We start from the raw sequence: 22,749 nt of genomic DNA, 5'->3' as shown, positions 1-22,749 counted from the left end.
AGAAACAAGTTTATTCTCTCAGTCTGGAGGCTAGAAGTCTGCTGTGAAGTGCACGTTTGTGTGTCCCCCCAGATTCTTTCCTTTAATCTCTAATCCCCAATGTGTCATGAGGCTGGAGCCCTCATGAATGGGATTGGTGCCCTTATAAGAAGAGACACGAGAGAGGTGGTCTCACTCTCCCTCATATGAGCACACAGCAAGAAGGCAGCCGGGAAGAGCGCGCTCGGCAGGAACTGAACTCGCCGGCCCCTCGATCTCGGACTGCCAGCCTGCAGAACTGTGAGACGTAAATGCTTGTTGTGTAAGCCACTCTGTCTATGGTATCTGTTAGAGCAGCCCGAGCACACTAAGAAAAATCCAAACTCAAGGTGTCGGGAGGGCCAAGCTTCCTCTGAGACCCTGGGTGGAACCCTTCCTCATCTCCTCCTGATTTTGGTGGTGGCCTGCAATCCTTGGTATTCCTCTGCGCGTAGCTGTGTCACTCCAGTCTCTGCCTCGGTTGCAAACGGCATTCTTCCCTCCGTGTCTCTGCACCAGTCGTGTTGGATCAGGGCCCATCCAATGACCTTATCTTAACGTGATTACGTCTGCAAAGACCCTATTTTCAAATAAGATCACATTCACAGGTACCAGGGGTCAGGAGTCCAACGTGTCATTTTGGGGAACACAATTCAACCCATAAAACACATTTTATTTTAATTTCCAAGGAGCGAGTACGCGTACAGTCGCCGACCTTTCTTAAGTCCTCTTCCTCGGTTCTTGGGCCATCCCTTGCATTTTCAAGTTGCCCGCCTCGTGCAATCCATACCAATGGGACACCGTCTCCAGAGTCCAGCCTTGGACCCTTCGAGGTGGAGGGCGAAGTGGTCAGCAGGGGGAGCCACGCCGCCTTCGGCAGTCTCCTGCCACCCGGTTGTTTACATCCGCCTCCCCCACACCTGATTTGACAGCTAATATTCCGCATGACTCAGATTGCATCTTTCAAAACATTCAACTGAATTTTCACGAGGAAGAACATCTCTCCTTGTTTGTGTACTTTCTGTTTCACCTGTTACTATAACATTTAATTAGATTACAAAACAGTAATTACAATGACAAGCGAGCTGTCAGAAACGTATTAAGGAACAAAAACGAGCGATGGTGAGCGCACCCCACAGCCAATGGTGAGCGCACCCCACAGCCCGTGCGGGGAGAAGGGGCAGGGCCCAGGGGTGGGGGCTGCCAGCTGCCCCGTCAGTGGGCTCTCATTGCAGAGGGGGTGACAGGTGCATCAGCGGGGACAGTTCAGGGAGATGAAGCTTACACAGTTCTTATTTGTGGGTGGTGGTGTCTAGACTGGGTGCCCCTCTGCATCCAAGCACCCAGATGCTGAGCACAGCAGGGCCAACCAACCCCTTACTGAGTCCTGTGATGATAAAACTCTTCCTGGCCCCCCAGCCGCTGAGGTTCAGTCTATGTCCTCACTGGGAGCCCTGCTATCCACTCATGGGGTCTCCAAGGTGTCAGGAGGGCCAATACACCTACTGGGATGGCTGTTATCAATAACATGGATTATAACAAGTTTCAATAAAGATGTGGAGAAATTAGAACCCTTGTACATTGCTGTAAATGTAATTTGGTGCAGCCACTGGAAAACGGCTTGACGGTCCCCCAATAAGTTAAACAGAATTACCATATGACCCAGCAAGTGCACTCTTGGGCATATACCCAAAAGAATTGGAAAAAAGGTGTTCAAACAAATACTTGGACGTGAATGTTCATAGAAGCACTATTTACAATAACTTGGAATTGTCCTTCAACCGATGAATGGATAAAGTGTAGTTTATCCATACAATGGAATATCATCCGGCCATAAAAAGAAAGAGAGTTTGTGTACGGGCTACAGTGTGGATGAATCTTGAAAACATTATGCTAAGTGAAAGAAGCCAGTCACAAAAAGGACCGATGTACGATTCTACTTTTATGAACTATCAGAATAGGCAGCTCTATGGAGACAGAGAGCAGGTTCGTGGTGGCCAGCGGCCGGGGAGGGAGGAATGGGGGAGCAATTGCTCGGTGGGTTTCCATTAGGGTGATGAAAAAGTTCTGGGCTAGATAGTCGTGACGGTTACACACCATCGTGAGTGTGTCTAATGACACCGAACTGTACACTCGAATATGGTCAAAAGGGTAAATTTCATCACAACTTAACAAAACAAAACAAAACCCAGACCAACGCCAGGCCCCTCCAGGGGCGCTGTGCTCAGGGCAGGCTCATCTCCGTTCTTCTCTTGGCCGCTGTGGTTATTTGCAAGTAACGATCTCATTGGTGTTTCCATCACACTGGGAGCTTTGGAAACTATGCATGGCCCGGGCCTCTCTTGGCCCCAGGCTGCCCAGCAGGATGCGCAGGGGTTGGTGGGCTGCAGAGGGTAGGGACGGGGAGCCGATGCTCTGAGGCGAAGCATGGTCAGGCTGGGGGCGCTGGGAGGCTGGCAGCCTGTGGCCACCCTGGCGGCCGGGCAGGGTTCATTCAGGGAGTGGGCTACTTGAGGCCCAGGCTTTGCAGGTGTCAACTGTTACATCTAGCTTTGTCTCTGAAGGCTATTTGTCCAAGAACTAGGGAAACTAAAGAATTTCCCCAGGGAGGGTGCTGGAGGGGGCAAGGGGACAGGGAGAGACACGCTTCAATGAAATCTTGCTGCACAGAGGTTAAATGCAGTGGGGAACAAGCGAGGCCGGCCTGGGTTCGCATCCGGCCACTGCCGGGCGCCCTTGGGCAGCTCTCTGAACCTCCCTGGGGCTCACTTTCCTCATCTGTTAGATGGGGGTAAAAGCACCTGCCCCAGAGGGTGGTATGAAGAGTTGAAGACATCGACATGTGAGAGGCTCAGCAGCGCCTTGTGCCCAGCAAGTACCCAATTAACGACAGCATTGCAGTTGGTGAAATGCACAAAAAGCACCTGCTCCTCCTTTGTTTGGACCAAGGGTGGCGGTTGAGTTTGAGGTCGGGGGACTGGACGAGATAACCCTCGCACGGGCTGGGCAGAGCCTGGGTGGGTGCGGAAAGACCCCCGCAGGCTTCTGGTGACCTGGGCTAACCCGTCTGAAGTTAGGCGTCGTTTTGAGGAGTGGCGGGGTCGAGGCTGTTGGGACGGCAGGGAATGGGGTGTTGGGAGCCAGGATGGACATTCAGAACCCTCGTTGGACCTGGCAGGACTCAGCAGCTGGACACTGGCCGGGTCATCTTGAGACTGGTCCCATGTTCTCCTGGACACATTCTCAATCAGACGATCTGAAACCCTGAGGCGTCTTCACGGCCCCGTCCCCCAAAGCTGCTTTATCAGTCCTGGTCTCCCCAAACCGAAACCTAGTGACTTTAGTCAACTCAAAGCCCTGGACTTTGAGCCGGAAGACTGTTGATCTCAGGGAAGTCACAAGGCCTCAGCTTCCTCGGCTATAAAATGGGCTGGTTCCTGCCTCCATGAGCTGGTTGAGGATTAGATAACAAATGTTATAAAGGATTTAGTGGATTGCAAAGTGATCTACAAATGCCATAATGAAGGTACTATTATCTGGGTTCCAATACCTCTATCACTTCGTTTTTCCCAGATCCGACTCCCTCCTCAGTCCAGGTCCCAGGGGTCTGATCCAGTGGCAGCAGGGGACTGAAGAGGCCCGAGGGGAAGCCGAGGACCCCAGGGCAGGGATCTGCTGTCCCACTTACGAAGGTGGGGGGAGCCCGGACTGTGGTTTTTCCTCCACTGCTGATCTGTGCCCATGAGGGAGAGTCCCCAGGGAAAAGCTGCTCAGCCGGGGCAGTTTTAGGGGGCTGCAGCCTCCGGGTGTGACGTGCAGAAAAATTCTTCCGGGCTTTAGAGAGGGCCCCGTGCTGCCGTGACCCCCACCCTGCAGCTGCCGGCCCCTCCCCAAAGCATAGTGACGTGAATGTCTGTTGGCCCATTGCACCCCCACTTACCCCCAGAGACCTCTTCTCCTGCCCCACCCACAAGCTAAACCTCAGGGCAGAATGACCCTCAGAAACCCCATCTGGGGACCTGCCTTCACCCTGGCCCTGGAGCCCAGTACATACACTTGCCCTAGAAGGGTTACACTCTGGGCGCCTACTCAGCACAGGAGCTAAAGTTCTTTGGGGCCCAGATGTTGCCAAAGGTTCCCGAAGCGGCTGTTTCACCCTTAAGTCTCCAGATGAGAGGGGTCCCAAGGCTTGTCTGGATCAGCCCCCGCCTGCCCAGGGACCGTCCCCCAGTCCTCTACCAGCCCTTGGGTGCACCTAGCACCCCATCCTCAATGGGTGTGTGACTGCTATCCTGTTTCCCAGCCACAGAGCAGCCCTGGCATGAAAGTGGCCTTCATTTCTCTGCGGGACCCTCTCCGCCCAGCCCGGCATGGTATAGAACTGCACAAATGCTGGTTGAAAAGATAAATATTGTTATTTACATTAGCCACCCCCATCTCCCAGCCCTGCACCCCAAAGCTCTGCTCTGGCTGTCCAGTACCTCTGGACGTGGCTGGGTCCAGTGAGAGCTGAGTCCGTCTGTACCTAGGGTGTAAGCGATCATCTGGCTAGTTGCCCCAAGGGCCACTTGTTCTGCTCCAGGGGGCAGAGAGGGTCTGAGGGTCCCGCCCCTTCTCCTCTCTTGGCTTAGCTAAGGGTGCAACCCCAGGTGGGGCCACAAGTTCCCTGTGACCAGCAGAGGGGTTGCCCAGAGGCCAGGTCTCTGAAGCCAGCAGGCTGGATGGTCCAAGTATTCTCTGCCCTCTCGAAGGGAGGCTGGCTTCGGCCGGGGCACACCCTGGCTCTTGTTCACCCTCCCACCCTCCATCTCCCGGGGCAGGAGGTTAGGGAGAGGGAGCCCATATAGCCAGCTGGGTTGTAAAGGTCCAAGGGTGCAAGGCAGCAAGGCAGGGCATTTCTGGCGGCAGTGCCACGGGGCCACGTGAAGTTCCAGTGGCTTGGGAGGATTTCTAGTGATGTGGCCTGATGCCTGATGGTGCCACGGATTTCTACTGTCTCTAGGGCTCTGACAAAGTGGTCTTGGTTCCCAGCTGTGTTGGAAGGCATTGCTAGGGCCCAGAGGCAACATCCTGGTGGTTAGGATGCTGCTGTGAGAGTTTCCCATGATGCCCATGGGGCAGCGAATGGCCGCCACAGTCACCGAGAAAGCAGCCCCAGGTCTCCACTGTGCCAGGCGCCTTGTGCTTTGGGAGAAGACATCTCTTGGAGGAACCCCTGTGCTGCTTTGGATTTCCCGGCTCCCCATTCCCACTCCATTCCCAGCCCATTCTCCAGGGAGGACTGGGGCAAGGGGGAGCCGCAGGCCCTGGGCCCAGCCCAGTCAGTCCTACAGGGGCTTTTCCATTCGTCCTGGGGCCCAGACTGAAGCTTCTCTCATCAGCCTGGAACTTCTGCTCAGCCGGGGCCCAGGCAGGGGCCTCCCAGGCCCTGGCGCACTCCTGGGAATACAGGGTGTGGGAAAGAGCTGGTCCCTCCACAGACAGGGCGGCTGGCTGAGCCTGGCGGCCATCTTCTCCGGCGTAGATCTCGGGGAGCTGCTCCACGGCCCCCAGCTCAGACAGCTGTGGACTGCTTGATACTATGGAAGCTGACACGGGTGGGGGAGGTGGGGATGGACATGGCGCGGGCTACGCGGGCGCGGATCGAGTGCTTGTCCTGCCATCGGTGCCACCTCTTCCGGACGGCCGAGCGGACCTGTGGGCACAGAGTGGCGCGTAACATCCGAGCTAGGATCTTGGGACCTCCTCACTCCCCCAGGGCCGCCATACGCAGCTGCACAGGCGAGGTGCCCCGGGGGCCACACGGGAGGTGGTGACAGCCACATCTTCGACACGGAATATTTTTTGAGACAGTTTCCTCACGTATTCTGAGGAAGGGGTGCCTTTTTCTCATCTATACGAAGGTGCCAAATGGCCTTTGGCAGGAAGAACCCCTACCCTCAACCCACATGCAACCCCTGCCCCCGGGCTCAGCCTCTCCTGGTTTTCAACAACCCATTTCACAGACTCATTGATGAGATTGAAGTCCCGGCTCCCCCATGCCGACCGCCTATGAGAGAGAGGGCTCGCCACCGTGGGAGCAGCATGGACAGGTGGCAAGGACCCTCCTGGGGCTCCCAGCAGCGTCCCCATAGGGACCTGGGGGCAGGGAGGAGAGGGCCGGCATGTGGAGGGCAGGAGGAGGCTATAGACCACCTCTGGTCCCAGCAGGCCTCCGCCATCCTGAGCCCCAGCCCGGGGTCCTTACCTCGCTGTTGAGGAAACAGTAGAACACAGACACGAAGAAACCCTAGGGTGGAGGGGGGAGGCGGATCAAGGGACTGGGGGGGGGGGGTGTGGCCCTCCTGCGCCTTCAGGCCACCCCCTTTCCTCCCAGCCTCCTGCCCCACCAGGCCTCTGCTTGGGGGAATGCCCACCCGAGGAGGAGTGGGGGTGGCCAGGGCCGAGGGGAGGGTGCTGTACCTGGAAGGACTCCAGGAAGGAGTTGAAGTAGATGAAGACGACCCGGGAGACCTCGTCCTCCCCGGGGTTCACGAAGAACAACATGTACGTGATGCCCAGGAGGGGGAGCAGCACCAGCGTGGCCTTCACAGCCTTCCTGGGGTGCGGGGTGGCAGGTGGGGAGACCCAGAGTCACAGCCCACTCCAGAGAGGACTCAGGGTGGGGGGTGGCAGGTCCCAGAAATGTCTGAGACTGGGAGGTGGAGCTGGGGCTTTGGGAGGGACTGCCAGGCCTGGAGGGGACCCAAGGGTGGGCGAGGCAGGACCAGCTACCTGTACTGAATGGTCTCAGATGTAGTGGACGCCCGAAGTTTGGTCATGAGGATGCGAACGATGTTGAAGAGGAAGATGAAATTGATCTGCAATGTGAGCACAGAGTGGGATGGTGTGGGCATGCACGCGTGTACAAGATGCTGTGGGGTGCGTGGGTGGACAGGTTGGGGACTCAGCCACCCCAGGTCTGGTCTCGGTCCTCCCTGCTGCTCTCCCTCCGGCTTCATTAACGTGTTCCTGGCCCTGCACCCCCACCTCTAGGCAGAGGGAGTCTCTGGGTCCACAGTAGGCACTGATTGTCCCTCCCTACCGTGCCCCTCTCTCCTGCCCCCCGCCCAGGTTCTTACCAGCAGGACCAAGATCATGGGGCCCTGGTAGATGTAGTCGGTGTACACCCCAGGCCTTTTGCCAAACCAGCACCTAGAAGGCCACAGAGGGGAGGAAGAGGTGGGGTCATCTTTGTCTACTCCGGTGGCGTGGGGGATGGGAAGTGCTTGGCCGGAAGCCAGTCTCTAGGTGCCTCGATTCCAACCCTGGCAGAAGGCCAAGCACCTTGATCCCACCACAGTGCCTCAGCTGCCCCATCTGCAGAATGGACAGCACCCTCTATTATGAGACGTAAAGCTGAAAGCAGGCGGGGTGGCGGGGAGGACTTCGCGAAAAAGACCGCTGAGTGGAACAGGCGCGAGCTCAACACACCACTGCTCCCCTCGGTTCTCACGGGGGCTCCGGCATAGGCCCACTGGTGGCACCGTGCTCTGCACCTGTCATGAAGTGCGCGCCCAGCGGCTGGCGATCTCTGAATCTGTTCAGCTGTAGCCTGACCAACCTCGAGGCAGAGATGTCATAGGTTCCGCCTCTCGCGGGAGGCAGACTTGCGTTGCATTTTCCCGAGTTCCCTCCAGCAAGCTCTAGGGACGCCTGGGGAGTGGGCAGGGACGGGCACGCAGGAAGTCCTACGGTCTGCGCAGAGGGGAGGTGTGGGCATGCGTGCCCACAGTGTCTAGGTCTCGCGATGCTTCCATAAACCAGAACTGAGATTTTTATGTGAAACTTCTTCGCTTTTTAAAGACTGGCATCAAATTTAAGTTTTTAAAAAACACTGTGCAGACCAAATGTGAGCTGTCTGAGACCCACTCCAGTCCTTGGCCTTGGGTCTGCAAGTTCAAGTCAATGTCTCACACCTGGCTCCCTTCTGATGCAGTGACAGCATCTTGCCACAAGGTGGGGCTCCAAAGTCATACAGAGGGACTTCTCCAGTTCAGGCATCCTTTTCACCCCGGGATGTATACAGACACATACGCCCTGGGCAGCTTTGGGAAACCTGTTCTTTCTCTCCTCCCCTGTACTCACACTCACACCTGCACGCCTGGAGGCCCAGGCACCATCGTCCAGGGTGTATGATCCTCCTGCTCTGGGACCCAGGCCCCCAGTCGTGCCTGGCACCCCCTCCGAGCCCGGGTCCCCACCTTACCAGCTGTGCAAATGTAGAGAGAGCCAGCTAGCCAGAGTCAGAAAGGATCTTGCCCTCATAATATGAACATAATTTTTCAGGCTCTTTGCCCAGCCCAGTGAGGTTGTAGTGGCCACCCTCCTCTCTATGATAGTGGGGAGGAATTGTCACTGTGATGGAGGCCGCCTGGAACCCTGGTCAGACAGCGGGTTCCTGAGAATACTTTGGCAGAGAAGATCCTGGCACTCCCCCTGTGTGTGTCCCCTTTTCTGCCTCTCTCTCTCAGTGGTTCTCAGCCTTAGGTGCATGGTAAAATCACCTGAATCCATTGAATAAGGCACCTCTCAGTCCATTTAATAAGGCCCCTCAGGACTTCAGAGCTGGAAGAAGTCTCTGAGATTGTCTGGAACAATTCCTATTAAGTCCATGGAATCTTTTGAATCTTAAAAGTAATAGAAAACATTTATATGGCATTTACTATGTGCCAGACACTATCCTAAATGCTTACTATGTATTCACTCATGTCGTCCCACAACTACCCTCTGATAGAGAGGCTATTATTAGGATGCCTGTTCGTAGATGAGTAAACCGAGGCGCACTGCAGTAACGGGCCCAAGGTTGTCTAGCTATTTAATGACAGAGCCATGATTCAGAACCTGGGCAGCCTGGTCACCCTCACGGGGTTCTGCCTGCCGTGAGAACCCAAGGCAGATAAAAGAGGCTGGGGCCACCTGTCCGGCGCCTCCTCAGGCAGAGCACTGAGCACTGCGAGAGAGCCTTGGGTTAGTCTAGCCGGCGGCGCCCGCCCTTGGTAGATGAAGAAACTGTGGCCCTGACTGACAGCGAAGGTGATGGGGAGTGTCAGGCAGAGATGGGCTTGAAAGCCTGGACCTCGGGGTTCAGGGGGCCCTGAGGGCAGTGAGGGGAAGGAGGTGACTTACTTCTCATTGTCGTAGTACAGTTTCCCAATGGCCCAGGCCACGATGATGGGGAAAGGCACACCTGGGGGAGAGACCGGCTGTCACAGAGCCCATCAACAGAGTCTGGGGAGTGCAGGGCCTGGAGGACCCCAGTGCAGCCCAGAACCTAGACGCAGGCAGGGGTTCCCAGGGGAGAGCTCGGACCCACTCGTCCAATATGCTTCCAAGATACTCCCACCGCAGCCAGTAGGTGCAGAGGGCTGTGGTGCGCACCCCGTCACCCTAACCTGGCCCTGCAGCCGGCTGGCCTGAGTCGGGGTGAGGAGGGGGCAGCCAGGCCGGTGAGGGGGGGGGACTGGGCCGCTCACCCCAGCCAATGCAGATGAACATCCACTTGCGCAGCCGGTCGGTGGAGTAGGTGAGCACGACGGCCGTGTGCAGGTAGCACCCTTCCCCGAACATCCAGAAGAAGTTGGTCACGTGGAGGTAGTTGTAGGCAGCGGTCACCAACCTGCACCAGGCCTGCCGCCCGCCGCCCGCCCCCAGAGATGCCGGTGAGCCAGAGGACCGCGTTAGGGTGGCGGCAGCACCCTGCCTCGGGCCAGGGGCCTCCTCTCGGCAGAACGAAGGAGGTGTGCTCCTGTTCTGTGCGCCCTGAGGCCTGGCCCCGGCCCGGCCCCTCCCCCACCAGGGCGGTCCCACCTGGACCCCTCCTCTGACCCCAGGCCTGCCCCTCCAGGACACACCACGTTGCTCTGGTGGACTTCGGGGCTCATGGTGAGCTGGACCACGAACCACGTGGCATTACGCAGGATGAAGGCTGAGATGAGGTTCCAGTGGATGATGTTTCTCAGGCACCGGATGCTTCTGAGAGCAGCAGGGGAGGGTGGATGAGGGAGCAAGGAGAGCGAGGATGAGGGACAGGTCATCGGCATCACCCCAGCCCAGGTATATAGTAGGGAAACTGAGGCTCAGCGCGGGGATGACTGGCTAAGTCACACTGGGACGGTGGCAGCAGAGGCCCTCCCGATGCCCCGAGGGTCCTATCCTACCTATGGCCCATCCAGACCTAAGTCCCAGGGCAGAGCCTGCCACAGCCAGTGCTTCAGGACCAGAGGCTGCTTGCTTACTGGGACCAGGGGTTGTCTCTTCTCCCGTGGGCACCCCTCCCCTCCCTGTAGTTCCGGGTTTGAGGGTCAGAAAACGTAAAAGGCCTTCAGGAGGACGCCTGCCAACCAGCTATCAGCTCTGACGCTTGGGCTCTTCCCCCTCCCTCCCAGCAGGTACTAGGCAGGGGGACAGAAGTGACCCTGCCAGAGGTTCCCAGGGGCCTGGGACTCGGTATCTGTCTCTTCCTCCTGCTGAGGTGAGGGGTCAGGCCTCCCTTCCCGGCAGCCCCTGCATCTGACTTCTGTGCCCTGCTCAAAGCCCGGAAGCGCTGGGGGCCTTCTCACCTGAGCCGCAGAAAGAGGACAAAGGCCACCAGGAGGGCCACCAGGGAGACGCAATGGCCCAGGTAGTTGATGATGACAGCGACGTGGTAGTGCACCTTGCTCTTCTTCTGAGGCCGGAGAAAGGGGTAGAGGTGAGGCTCCCACACAACCGCACCCCTGCATCTATGCGGACCTGTGAGGACAGCCCCCGAGGGTGGCCAGGACGGAGTGGGCGATACTAACGACGGTCACTCCCTGAGCCCCTGCTGCGTGTCGCGCACTGCCCCGGAGCAGCGCGGTATGATCTGAGACGGTGTTTCCCTGTCTGTCCCTTAATCTTATGCTCTGTGCTGTTGGACAAATACCAGTTAACTTTGCCACATCGCACAGTGTTCCCCATTCTGCATGCACAAACGTGTGTCCAAGGCTCGCAGGCGTGCTCTCACGAGTGCGAGAGCACCTCTGCAGACCCCCAGGCCTGGCGGTGACAGACACCGACACTCCGGGCCTTCTTTTCTCCACCCGCCCCTGGGTGAAGCCGTCTTCTCCATCACCCTGAATCCCGCCTCTGCAGCTGAAGCCTGCCCGTCAGCGAGGTGGGGACGGTTGCTGTGGATTAGCATCCACAGAATCATTAAAAACAACAACAACAACAACAATAATAATAATAGTAATAATAATAAACCTCTCAGACTTTATATCTCACTTCCCAGGTCCTATGCCTGGCCCAGGGGGTCTGCTTGAAGTGATCCTGTCCCAGGACTTACAGCAAAGTTCCCAACGTTATTACTTAACGTTGTTACGTTTCATATGCCGATAGTCCAAAGGGGTCAAGTCTAGCCCTACCCTTCTTCCCACTGAGGATGCTGAGACCCAAACCCGCCCACCCATGGGACGTGCCTCTGCATTAGGATATCTAGCAGGCACCCGAGCCACGGCCTCCCCTCCCGGCTCTCCTCAGCCACCCCTCCCCCACACACCGCTTCTGAAGGGGCGTCCTCACTGCAGAACCTCTAAGGTCCGGAGGCCCAGGAAGCTCTGCTCTAGGGGCTGGTTTTCCTGGCAGAGGCTTTCAGGAACATGACAGGAAATCACATTAGCAATCAGGCTTGAAGAGGTTGAGGCTCAGTGAGGTGTGATGGAGGGGGAGAGAGAGACACACGGAGAGAGAGGAAGGAGGGGCACGCAGATTGGGAGGGTCCTTGAGCGCTTGGCCACAGGTGCCGAATCTGGAGACTCCATGAATACATCCAGCCTGTCTGGAGCTGGTGCTTAATCACCTTTTATTAAATTTTCCACGAATCCATGCTGCGAAGGCTCCAGGCAATAACAACGTCTGGGAGCCCAGGAATGGTGCGATGCCCGTTTCAGCCACAGGTGGACCAGGTGAGCCAGTGTGCAGGGAGCCCCTTCACCAGCGCCGGCCATCAGCTGCCCCTGCCCTGGCCCCCACAGCAGGCTGTGTCTAGGTGGCCTGGTAGGCAGTGGGATGAGTCATTTATTAAACACCTACTGTATGCTGGGTGCCACGCCGGATGCTTTACAGATGTCACGGCTTTTCTTTCTCCCAAACGCCCTCTGAGACCGCCCTTCTCTCCCTGTTTTTCCAGCCGAAGAGGCTGCATAATCGGCCCAAAACACCCAGCCCGCAGGCGGAATCCATTTCTGCTTGGTCATAAAAACCCTTCTTTCCTGTCCCCACGGTGCATTTCTTGGGGGACAAGCAGGGACTGAAATCAGAGGCTCTCTCTCCATCCTGAGCTTCCGTAGGGAGGATGGAAGCTCCTAAGGGGTTTTCTCCATCGAGGCGGAAAGGGGGAGGATTGGGCCGGATCGTCTGGGGGCTGCCTCTGGGTGACCCCTCAGGCTGGAGGCCCAGGCTGGGACCCAGCCCTGTCTCTCAGCTGCCACGTCGGCCTTATGCCAGCTGCGGAGGAGGGGAGGGGGGTTCAGCACAGAGAGAGACGGAGAAGGCTGCTGGACAGGACACCCGAGATGACCAGCATCACCAGGAAAGACAGACGACCGCGTTCGGGAGATGACCAGAGAGACATTGTGAGATGGTCGATGACGCCCAGAGAGAACAGCGACATCCTGAGGGACACCCAGTGACACTCCAAGAGACCTTAATGACACCCTCCCTGAGAGACGGTCAGTGATCACCTGAGTGAAAGCCACCATTAGCTACAGAAGGACCCGGGGTGCCTGAATGGACACAGCCAACCCCTGGGGACCTGGCCAGCACTCTGTCCCTGTCCAGTTTGGAGACCTAAGACTGGCAGGTACCCTGAGGAAGTTGGCGCAGTGTGGCATTGGGCAGAGGCCACTCTGATGTACCCTTAATGACCAAAATCCAATAAGTAGTGACCAGCCAATTATAACCAGATTCTCTGCAAGACTCACCTTCTCCCAAATGACAGCACTGTCAGGCTTTCTGTCCTGACGCCTTTTCAGGATGGCGCAGTGGGTTCTCCCTGCCTGGTCCCCACTGTCCCTGCCAAGTCCCCCAGCCCTGGACACCCCCTCTGAGGCTCTTCCTCTCCACCTGGGTTTCCTGAGCTTCTCCCTCACCCTGCCCCCAGCTCCTACAAGCAACGTCAGCATCGCCTAGGAGATTGCAGAAATCTTAAGAAACGCAGAATCTTAAGCCCCGCCCTGGGCCCTTTGAGTCAGGAATCTTCATTTTAGCCAGAAGCCCAGATGAGCCCTAAGCTTTTCAGAAGGCTCTCATCCAACCAATCTGAATGTGAACAGTGAACCCCGTGCCATAATCCTATGCCCTGGGAGTCCCTGGCTCCTGAAGCTCAGCAGAATGTGGGGGAGGGGAGCAGACTGTGTGCAAGCGTCCTGAGAGATGGAGGAGAGTCTGGGGCCGTGGGGGGGTGTCCCTGCAGTGGAGGGAAACAGTGTGTGTGTGTGTGTGTGGGGGTGCTGATAAAGGGTTTGGGGGCCAGTGTAGGGTGGTCCTGGAGCATTAGTGCCATGCCAGAGGGCTGGGCTATGCACAAGCCAAGCTCCCCAACTGGGGGCTTATCCTCTGGTGGTGATGGCCGCGGGCAGGTGTCCTGCCCAGCCTGGCCTCTGGGCACCCTCCCAAATCCCATTGCCCAGGCAGCCAGTCTACCAGTCTATTATCTGTGCTGCCCCAGGCGCAGGTGCTTAATTAGGGCTCGGCCAGGGCCCAGAGCTGAGGGACAAACCGCCTGCTCCTTGCTCGCTCGAGACTCTCCTCTCCTGCTTCATGGTGGCTCCGGGAGGAAGTAGGGAGTCCCGTGAGTGGGGAGGGACCTGGAAAGGCTAGCGGCTGGCAGAGGGGCTGGCGTTTTCACTAATTAAATTAACTGACTACCCAAAGTGCTAGGCAACGGGGCTGGCAGGGGCTGCCTGGGGAAGGGGTGAGTGGCAAAGCCAGGCAGGGGTGTGGACTGCACTGTGGAGGGTTGTGTGGGTGGCAGCCCCCAACCAGTCGGTAACCAGAGGAAGAGGTGCCCACGTTACCTGATCTCCTCATCGATGACCCTCCCACCTTCTAGGTATACACTGCAACCTCCCTTGACCTCAGGTGAGGTGACAGGCAGAGGGGCAGCAGACCAAAGAGCGCCCTCCACAGGCCAAGACATAGGCAGATACCACCCTCCCTCTACCAGGAGGCATGGACTGTATTACTCTGGGCCCTTTTGCAGACAGATCAGGAAGCTGGGACTTAGTGAGGCTAAGTTATCTGCCCAGAGTCACATGGCACATGCGTCGGAATCCAAACCCCAAGCCATCTGCCTCCAAAGCCCACACAGAGGACTGATGAGAAGCTGCTGCTCCCATCTCACCCTAACCCCACGAGTGGAGGGAGAGAGAAACCCCTGCTCTGGCAGAGGGGGCAGGACCTGTGGGGTGGGGAGAAGGGAAGGCTGAGAGCGGCCAGCCTCTGCCCTTGAATCCTTTAAGGGTGTTGGAGGGTGGGGAGAGGGGCTGCTGAGTGTCCCCCAACAGCCAACTAGATGGAAGGTGCTTAAACGAGAGCAGGAGAGATCTGGGGGAACCACGAACTTCCCCTGACATTCCAGAGGCCCCAGCACACGGACGGGGTCTGGGAGCAGCTGGTAGCCCCAGCTTTGCTGATGTCCAAGAAAGGGACAGACATCTGCTCCTCTGGGGTCCGGGGGAATTTTCTGTCCGGAGGTGGGACGCTGGCGACCTGACCTCCAGCTGCGGATACATCCAGCTGGAGACACACATCATCTGTGTCTGGCTCTGCAGACCCAGCAGGACGGTCAGAGCACAATGTGGGTGTGATGGGGGGCTGCAGACTTCTTGCTTTAGCCGTGCTGTCCCCACACCACCCCTTTCCGGGAGTCACCCATGGTCTTAAGAGTCTCCGACAGCACTGACCTGTCTTCCTGCGCACGAGCCCCATTGCCGGTCTTCTCACTGCTCGCCTGTGGGAAGGAGTCCCCACCCCGCTCATTGCTCTACTGGCCCGCCCCACGCCCACCCAAGTCCATCTTTTCTGGCCCAACTATGTTGTCTGATCTGGAACCCTACCTCTCTCCTTTAATCCAGGGGGATTCCCTCTTCTCCAACCCCAAGACTCCCCACATTGGCTCACTGCGTGAGGGCTTAGCAACCTAGGGGGTTATCTTTGCTTAGGTCAGGTCACTGGGGATCAGCGCTCACCCACCCCAGCCTGGGGTGGACATGGCCTGGCCTATGATCTGAGATGCCAGGAAGCCTCCCGCCCTGCATCCCAAGTAACTGACCCTGCCAAAGCAGCACCATTGAAGAGCTGAGCTTTGCCGTATCTTTGCAGCTTCTGGAAGGGGACAGCGGAGCCCCAGTGGCTCAGCGATGTGAGGCCAGGCAGCCTGGGGGAGGGGCTACCCAAAGCACTCAGGGCTGGGTGGGCTGCCAGGTGCGGAAAGCTGTCCCCCCACCATCAACCTCACTTTACACCAAGTACTTGGCAATGAGCAAAGGAGAGCCCGGACTCAGAGCCTCAGGTTCCTGGCTCGGACTCACTCTGGCTGTGTAACCGTGAGTGAGTCCCGCACACTTTCTGGGCGTCAGTCTTCCTGTGGTGAGGTGAGTTGTATTAGATCAGAGTTTCTCCCCCCACCCCTCTCCCTGGAGAGTTTAATTCACTGGTTGTTGGGTGCAGCCCTGGGACATGTATTTGAACAAGTGCTCTGAGTGACTCTTATTCCCAGGCAGATCAAGATGGGATGGAGGCTCTCCATGGTCCCTTCCACTTTAGATCTTTTAGGCATCGGAATTCTCCAAACTGCCTAGACCAGCCCCTCTCTGTTCCACGCCCCAGAAGCCTGGGGCCCTCAGACAGCTTGGACATCTCCATGTCTGCCCTTGGCTTTCTGCTCACCGGTTCTTCCAGCTCCATGACCCCAACTTTCCTCAGCACCCGTTGAAGGGTTGTAGGGGAGAGGACAGGGGGGACAGAGAAGCAGCACCAGGAAGATAGCTATTCCCGTGCACCTGTCAAATGTCACCCTTCCAAGATTATTCATTGTGGCACTGCTGGTAATCACCAAAGATAGAGAATAAAGATTGGGTAAATAAATTACGGTACATCTGCACGACGTGATATTATGTAAATGTAAAAAAACCCAAAAAACAAAAAAACGAAGCTGTTCTTTATGTACTGATATGGAACAATCGCCAAGATGGATAATTATGTGAAAAAGACAAGGTGTTGAACAGAGTGTAAAATATGCAACGTCTGGGCAAAAACAGAAAAGAAAACGTGTACATAATGACTTGCACATGCGGAGAACATCTCTGGAAGAACGCTTCAGAAAGTGGCGAAATGGCTGTCTCTGGGGAGGGAAGTCGGCAGCCGGGATGGGGCGGGAGGGAGGCTCTCTCTGTATTCCCATCTGTACCTTTGAATTCTGTATTATGTGTAAGCAACATCTTCTCGAAAACATTGAAATATTTAAAAGGCTCCCCGAAGGCTTTTCCGAACTGCACGGCTTCCCTCACCCTCAGGCCTGATTCTGATTCAGCTCCCTGGTGAGACCAGGTGGAAGGAAGGAAGGACCCAGCTCATTGTACCAGCTCCACCTCCCAGGGCCTGCCTCAGCATCAGCCTCTGGGTCCCTGACCCAAACTGGCCACTGGCCATGTAGCAGGCACAATCCCAGGCTTGGGGACCTGACTCACCCCTCAACCGGGCAGCCTTGTGGCCAGCCTCACCTCCTCACTGAGAATCTCCTGGCACTCCGAGTAGTTCACACGGGCGGCCCAGCTGCCATTGGTCAGGCACTCCCGGTAGCCGTTGTCTGGAAAAAAGGAGAGTCAGAGTGACCCATGGTTCTTCTCCCAAATAGCAACCTAGGCATCTGTCTGTTCTTTCGTCTGTCCATCCATCCATCCATCTGGGCCAGCACAAGTGCCTGATTGCTGGGGAAGCTAGGGAGAGGACTTCCATACTACCCCCATCTTCCTGCCTCTTTCTGTCCACTGGCCTCTAACAGGGGTACAGTGGTGACTCCAACCTCTGCCTGTGGGGCCACAGTTCTGCCCACTCGAACTGGCACGATCACGCCCACAGACTGTCCCACGGGCAGGCTTGACCAGCTCACTGGGCTGTCTCCTTGCAAGTCCTTATGTGATAGCAGATTATGTGGTGGGCGTCCTTCTGAGAAATCTTCCATTTTTGGGTCCACGTGGCAGCAAAAAAGATGGGGGAGATCTGATGAGTAAATTCTCACAAGGCTGGGAACGATATGATGGAAGGGTATTTGGCGACAGCTCACGTAGCACAGTGAAATGACAGGGTTTCATATGATGACGATCCGTGGTGAGTTTCCCATGGGGGGGAGGGGTCCTCGTATGGCCATGTTTCACGTGGGATGGGGGCTCACAAGGCAGGCGTTGGGGGAGGTCCCCATGAAGGCATTTCCCCACAGCAGGCCTTATGTTGGAAGGTCATGTGGGAGGAACATCCATGGTGGAGGTCTCTTGGGACAGAAAATGACAGGGGGCAGAGTGTGCTAGGGGATGTCACAGAGAAAGTTTCCTTGAGTTAATTCTGGCCCTGACTCTGGGCAGCGCTGGCTGAAAACGAATTGAGTCTTTAGCCGTGTCCACAGGAGCTTCTGTCCTGCTGTAGCCTCTCCATGGCTCCTGCTGACCCTCACATCACAGCGGGCAGGAAGAGGGCTGGGCAGCTGCCTGAGTCCTAGTCCCCGAGTCTGGCACTGCATGGGCGACAGGCAGAGCCCCAGGGCTGGCTCAGTGCTGTTTTGTTGTCTGAGTGACTTGGGCCAGCCAGCCTCTTGAGCTGCTGTTCTCACATGTGCGAGGAAGGGCTGATCCCCAAAAGGCCATCCAGGCCAGGAGCCGCCTCTCCACTGCCACATCAGGACAAGAGGGAGATGATGGAGTGGCCACTGGGGGGAGATGCTGCTGTGTCCCCGAGATGGGAATCCACAGCCTGGCCTCCAGGGCTGCAAAGCTGAGGCTCCTCTCTAAGCCAGCTCCCCGGACCCTCTGCCGAGAGCCTGCTCACAGTGCAGCACGCCACTGGAGAAACGAGACTGAATGGATTTTCGAAGCTCTGCTCAGCTTCCCTGCCAGGGGACCCGATCTTGGCAGAGTTGAGCCCTTGGGCAGAGTTGGTAAAGATGTTGCTGATTCTCTCCTAATTGCTAAGTGAGGGATAAACTACCAGAGGGTTGAGGACTTAGAGACAGAATTTTCAGGGAGTTCTATGGGGAGGTAAGACACAAGGGGGTCCAGTGTCTCCACCCTGGACTGGAAGTGTCTGGGATCAGAGGCTGCTCCAGAATGTCTGCTAAGAAAGAGATCTGGGCAGAAGGGGCACGAGGATGCTCAGAGGCGAGGGTGGCGGTGGGGTGGGGGAGTGGTTCCTGCCTATGAGAGCAGGCAAAAGCAGTGTTAAGCGCATGACTTACGACCCAGGCAGCCTGGGTTCAAGTCCTGGCACCACCCCTTACCACCCTTGCGACCTTGGGCAAGTCCTACAACCAGTCAGCTTCCTTATCTGCAAGAGGGGAATGATCTTAACAACTCCTACCTAATGGTTGAGTGATCACTTTTAGTTTAGCATGTGCAGAGTGCTTGGAGCTCTACCTGGCGTGTGGCGTGAGTTCTTATTTTTATTATTATTGCCTTGGAGCTGTGTTTATATAACCTTACGTAAGATTCAGAAAGTGTCACTTGTCCCTGTTGAAGGGAGCACTGGCGGAGATAATGGGAGGCACCCCCTTGGCTCAAGCCCCCCTTTCACACCCCACATGTGGGGCAGGATCCTGGAGTCCCTGGGACAGGTCATCCAGAGGTGACAGGTTTCGGTGGGGAGGAAAGATGATGGGGGGTGGGGGGTGGGGGCGGGGCCTGACGAGTCGTTGCCAGTGAGGACGTGACCTCCTTGTCTCCGATTGCTGAGCTGAGCAGTCCTGGAGAATCATGGGAAAATGGATATTTTTGGAAATGTTTCCCATTCCTTTGAAGATCAGATGCAGCCCGAGGGAGGGCATTAAGAGGAAGTCCTGGCAGCACCTCATCAGGAAATGAATTAATTAGTGCTTAACGAATAGGTACAACCCTGGGTTCCCACTTGCTACTGAGTGCATGGGGGTGCTCCTCACCCTTCTGGCACTGGAAACCTGGAAGGGGGTTCTGTCCTCCCTGCCCCCACGTCTAGGGACCATCACCCCCAGCTCCTCTCCTGGGATCACAGAGGAAAGAGTGAGGGAGCCAAGAGAGCACCCCACGGATACCTCCCACCAATTCTGCAGGTGGAGCAGCCAAGGCCCAGGGAGGGCCGAGGGTTCCTCAGCCAGGTACGGAGTGGAGCCTGGCTTCCACTCAAGGCGGGGATGGCACATTGAGTAGCACATGCCCAGAGACTGAGGTCTGAAGACATTTACTTTGGGGAATGTCGAGTCACTCTTGGGGATGAGAGTAGAGGGAGCTCGTTGTGGGTAGCCGGGGCGGGCTGGAAAGGCAGGCGGGGCTGTAGCCACAGAGAGCCTGGCTGGCCCCACTCAGGAGTGTGGGCTTGACCGTGGAGGCAACGGGGAGCTGTGAAGGGTGACTCCAAGCAAGGGTGTGACAGGGTCACATGCGAAACAAGGGTTAGGAATCAGGTACCTTGGACAGGGACAGTGGCCTTGGGGATGGAAGGCAGGTAGGGTTAGACTTGTGAATCACTTTGCAGGTAGAATTGAGGGACCTGGTGCCTGAGGGGGAGAGGGAACCCCCCAGTCACACACCAGCCCCAGCGCTGCCTCCTTCTTCGGCACTGTGAGTGGTGCAGCAGACGGCCTCTGATCCCCAGTTTGGCTCCGCCTCCAAGCTTTGTGACCTTGGGTCATTATCAACCCCTGCCTCCATTTCCTAATTATAAAACGGGCCCTAAATCGGAGGCTGGACAGCTGTGTACCCCAAGCTTTCCTCTTAGGTCCTTCTGCCCTTTCTTCTTCTGTAGGTTCTGGGCTGTGGTTGCAGACATGTATAGCTGCATGGTTTGGCTGTTTGAACCCAGTCCCGATGCCACCCAGGGCCCTCTCCCCCCCCTTGGCTGCAGCCTCCAGTCCTAACCCTCATAGTCCAGCTGGTAAAGGAGAGAGGGGCAGGAGAAGAAACTTGGGAGTTTTGACATGAACAAAGTCCTAGAAGCCACACCATCCAGCCTTCTCCCTCCTCAGACAGGGGCCAGAGGGATATAAGAGTAGAAAACTGTACTAAAGGTCACACAGTGTGCCTTGGAGTAAAACAGGTGGTGTCTGTGGTCACCCTCTGTACCCTCTTGGGGCTCTGAGCTCAGGCCCACCAGACCCTGAGGGCCCACCGGGGGCCCCCACCCTCCCCTGCACAGGCCATGGCCCCAGCCTGCAGCTACTGCTCTCTTGATAAGCAGAGGCTGTGAGTCATTGACAGGGGAGAGCAAATTAATTCTGAGGGTGACAGGTGGCATAGCGGGGAGCTGCAAAGCCTGGAGGTAGGGGCTCGGGGCCTCAGGGGAGCGAGGTGTTTATAGGAGGATCAAGTATCCGAACAGACCTAGGTCTGTCCTTCCCCACCCCCTCCTCACCTGTGGGTCTGAATGCAAGGCCAAGCCCCCTGGCTGTGGATCCAGAACTGAGTCCCCCACCTCCTGGCTGGAGGGCCCCGGGCAGGCTTCGTACAATCTCTGAACTCAGGGTTCGCATCCCAAAGTCTGGGCTATTCTGATGAGTCCTGTCCTACCTCATGGAGTTGTGAAGCCGACTAACCCAGTCTGTTTACTGCAGAAGAAAGTGCCAGACAGACCTGGATGCAGGTCTAGCTTCACCTCTTCCCAGCTGGTGACCTTGGGCAAGTTCCCTAACCTCTGAGCCTCAGAGGCTTTAGTTATATAATTAGCATCATAGAGTTACATATTGCATCTTCCAGGGGTATTGTGAGAATCAGCCCGATGAGCAGAGTGCCCTGCAGAGCAGAGCTGGCCTTTGGTAAATGGTGGCTGTACCCACAAAAGGTATCGGTATTGTCATTATTATTATTTCCTCTACCTCCAATAAGTCGCAAGCTCTCCCCAGCCTGTGCCACCTCCCAGAAGATGGTCTGCCCTCCACATGCTCTCTTACTTGTAGTGTTGTAGCGAACACCGTAGAAATAGGCAGGGCAGGGTCGAACCACCAGCTGCCCTGCAGGGCTCCGGGGCCAGCAGGTTCCAATGAGGTCCACGGATGCATTGCATTGCAGTCCTGGGGGCAGAGACAGCCGGTGAGGCAGAGCAAGATCCCCACTCCCGTGTCCTACCCACCTCCCCACTGTCCCACACTCACACACTGATTGCGGACAGAACAGGAGAAATGACCTCAGTGCAAAGATGAGCTCGTCCTGTGCCAAGGAGACACCAGGGGAAGGAATCTGAATTTGATGCTATGGCACGAGGGAGCCAGAGGGGGTTCCAGAGCACAGGAATAGAGAGAGCAGGAGGTGGGGTTAAAAGTTGAGGTCCCGCCTGGCATTTAGAGGAAGGCTGGACCTGCTTCAGGTCCCTGCTCTGTAGCCTAAGGACCCTTCTCTCAGCACCTCCCTTGGTGCAGACTGGAGATCTCAGACTTCACAACTGGGAACAGACCCAGCCAACCCCTGACTCAGGCCCCTTCATATGTCTCTGGAACCAAACCATATCTGCTCTGGCCCTGCACGGAGGAACCAGCTCAGTGAAGCCAGCCTACCCTGCAGCCGGCCTGACGACCACGTTTACTGAACATGCGTTGTGCTCTGGTCTATGCTGTGCCCTAGGAGAGGACTGGCTGAGACGGGGGCCACGGGGAGAAGAGGGAGGGAGACACCATTGGGGAGAGTGGAAAGGGCACTGAACCAGGAGTCTAGGACCCTGGCTTCAGACGCAGCTGTGCTTCTAATTTGCTGTGTGACCATAGGAAAGTCACTTGCCTTCTCTGGGCCTTAGTGTCTTTATAATAAAATAAAATGGTTGGATCTGATCAGAAAATTTTAATCTCAGATCACTGAAAATTTACGAGTTCATAGAGACTCTAAAATTAAATGAAAAAATTGATCTATACATGCCTTTTACTTGGGAAAGGGACCATGGCTTTTATTAGATTCTCAAAGGGGCCTGCGACTCAGAAGAAGATACAAATAGCTGAATTAGAAAAAGGATGTCAAGGTCTCCTTCCAAATATTTGCCCTTAATTAAAAAAGCTTTTTGAAGTGTGTGTGTGTGTGTGTGTGTGTGTGTGTGTGTGTGAGTACAGAGTTGAAGCCACAGTAATTCCTCTTCCTCTGGAGGCTCAGGGGGCTTTTTCCCTCTAAAGAGTGAGGGCTGGGCTGCGGACAGTCGTGGCAATCCCCCTGAAGCTGCCCCTTCTTTCTCTGCCTTTTGATGCCCTTCTCCTGCATAAGACTGGCACAGGGGTCCTGTCAAGACCCCATGTGCCCAGCATGATGGGAGCGGGTTAATAACCTGGGGCTGGCAAAAGAATGCCCAGACAAGCCAGGCGGAGCCGTGAGCCAATGCGGGGGCAGCCTCTTCCGTGCTGGGCATCAGCAGCTGCCAAGCCCTGGCTGAGGCCTGCCTGCCATCTCCTCCCCAACTTAGTCTGTCTCGGGTCTCGCAGAAGACAGCACTGGGTTAGATTGATGTCCTCACCCTGCT

The 22,749-nt window shown here is 56.5% G+C and overlaps 1 protein-coding gene across 4 annotated transcripts in view; it reads right to left on the bottom strand.

The window, feature by feature from the left end:
• Nucleotides 1–4,066: 4,066 nt before the first annotated feature.
• The window catches only part of CRHR1 (corticotropin releasing hormone receptor 1), a 44,651-nt gene continuing 25,968 nt past the window's right edge, over nt 4,067–22,749 (bottom strand). The window contains exons 3-13 of one of the 4 annotated variants that reach the window (XM_016139825.2): nt 21,206–21,325; nt 16,803–16,888; nt 10,620–10,726; nt 9,912–10,032; nt 9,534–9,687; nt 9,187–9,247; nt 7,140–7,212; nt 6,793–6,878; nt 6,481–6,616; nt 6,266–6,307; nt 4,067–5,713 (exon numbers count right to left, since the gene is read on the bottom strand). In XM_016139825.2, the coding sequence (XP_015995311.1) occupies nt 5,573–5,713; nt 6,266–6,307; nt 6,481–6,616; nt 6,793–6,878; nt 7,140–7,212; nt 9,187–9,247; nt 9,534–9,687; nt 9,912–10,032; nt 10,620–10,726; nt 16,803–16,888; nt 21,206–21,325 (1,127 nt within the window). In that variant the 3' untranslated portion in view covers nt 4,067–5,572. Of the gene's footprint in view, nt 5,714–6,265; nt 6,308–6,480; nt 6,617–6,792; nt 6,879–7,139; nt 7,213–9,186; nt 9,248–9,533; nt 9,688–9,911; nt 10,033–10,619; nt 10,792–13,001; nt 15,002–16,802; nt 16,889–21,205; nt 21,326–22,749 lie in introns of those variants that run through there. The other 3 variants (XM_016139826.2, XM_016139827.2, XM_016139828.2) reach the window with 3 other exon arrangements.

This window comes from Rousettus aegyptiacus, unplaced genomic scaffold, assembly GCF_014176215.1.
Source record: "Rousettus aegyptiacus isolate mRouAeg1 unplaced genomic scaffold, mRouAeg1.p scaffold_m13_p_6, whole genome shotgun sequence".
NCBI classification, from domain to species: domain Eukaryota; kingdom Metazoa; phylum Chordata; class Mammalia; order Chiroptera; family Pteropodidae; genus Rousettus; species Rousettus aegyptiacus.
Note: the sequence above shows the minus strand (reverse complement) of the source record. Positions and strands in the feature narration are given on the sequence as shown.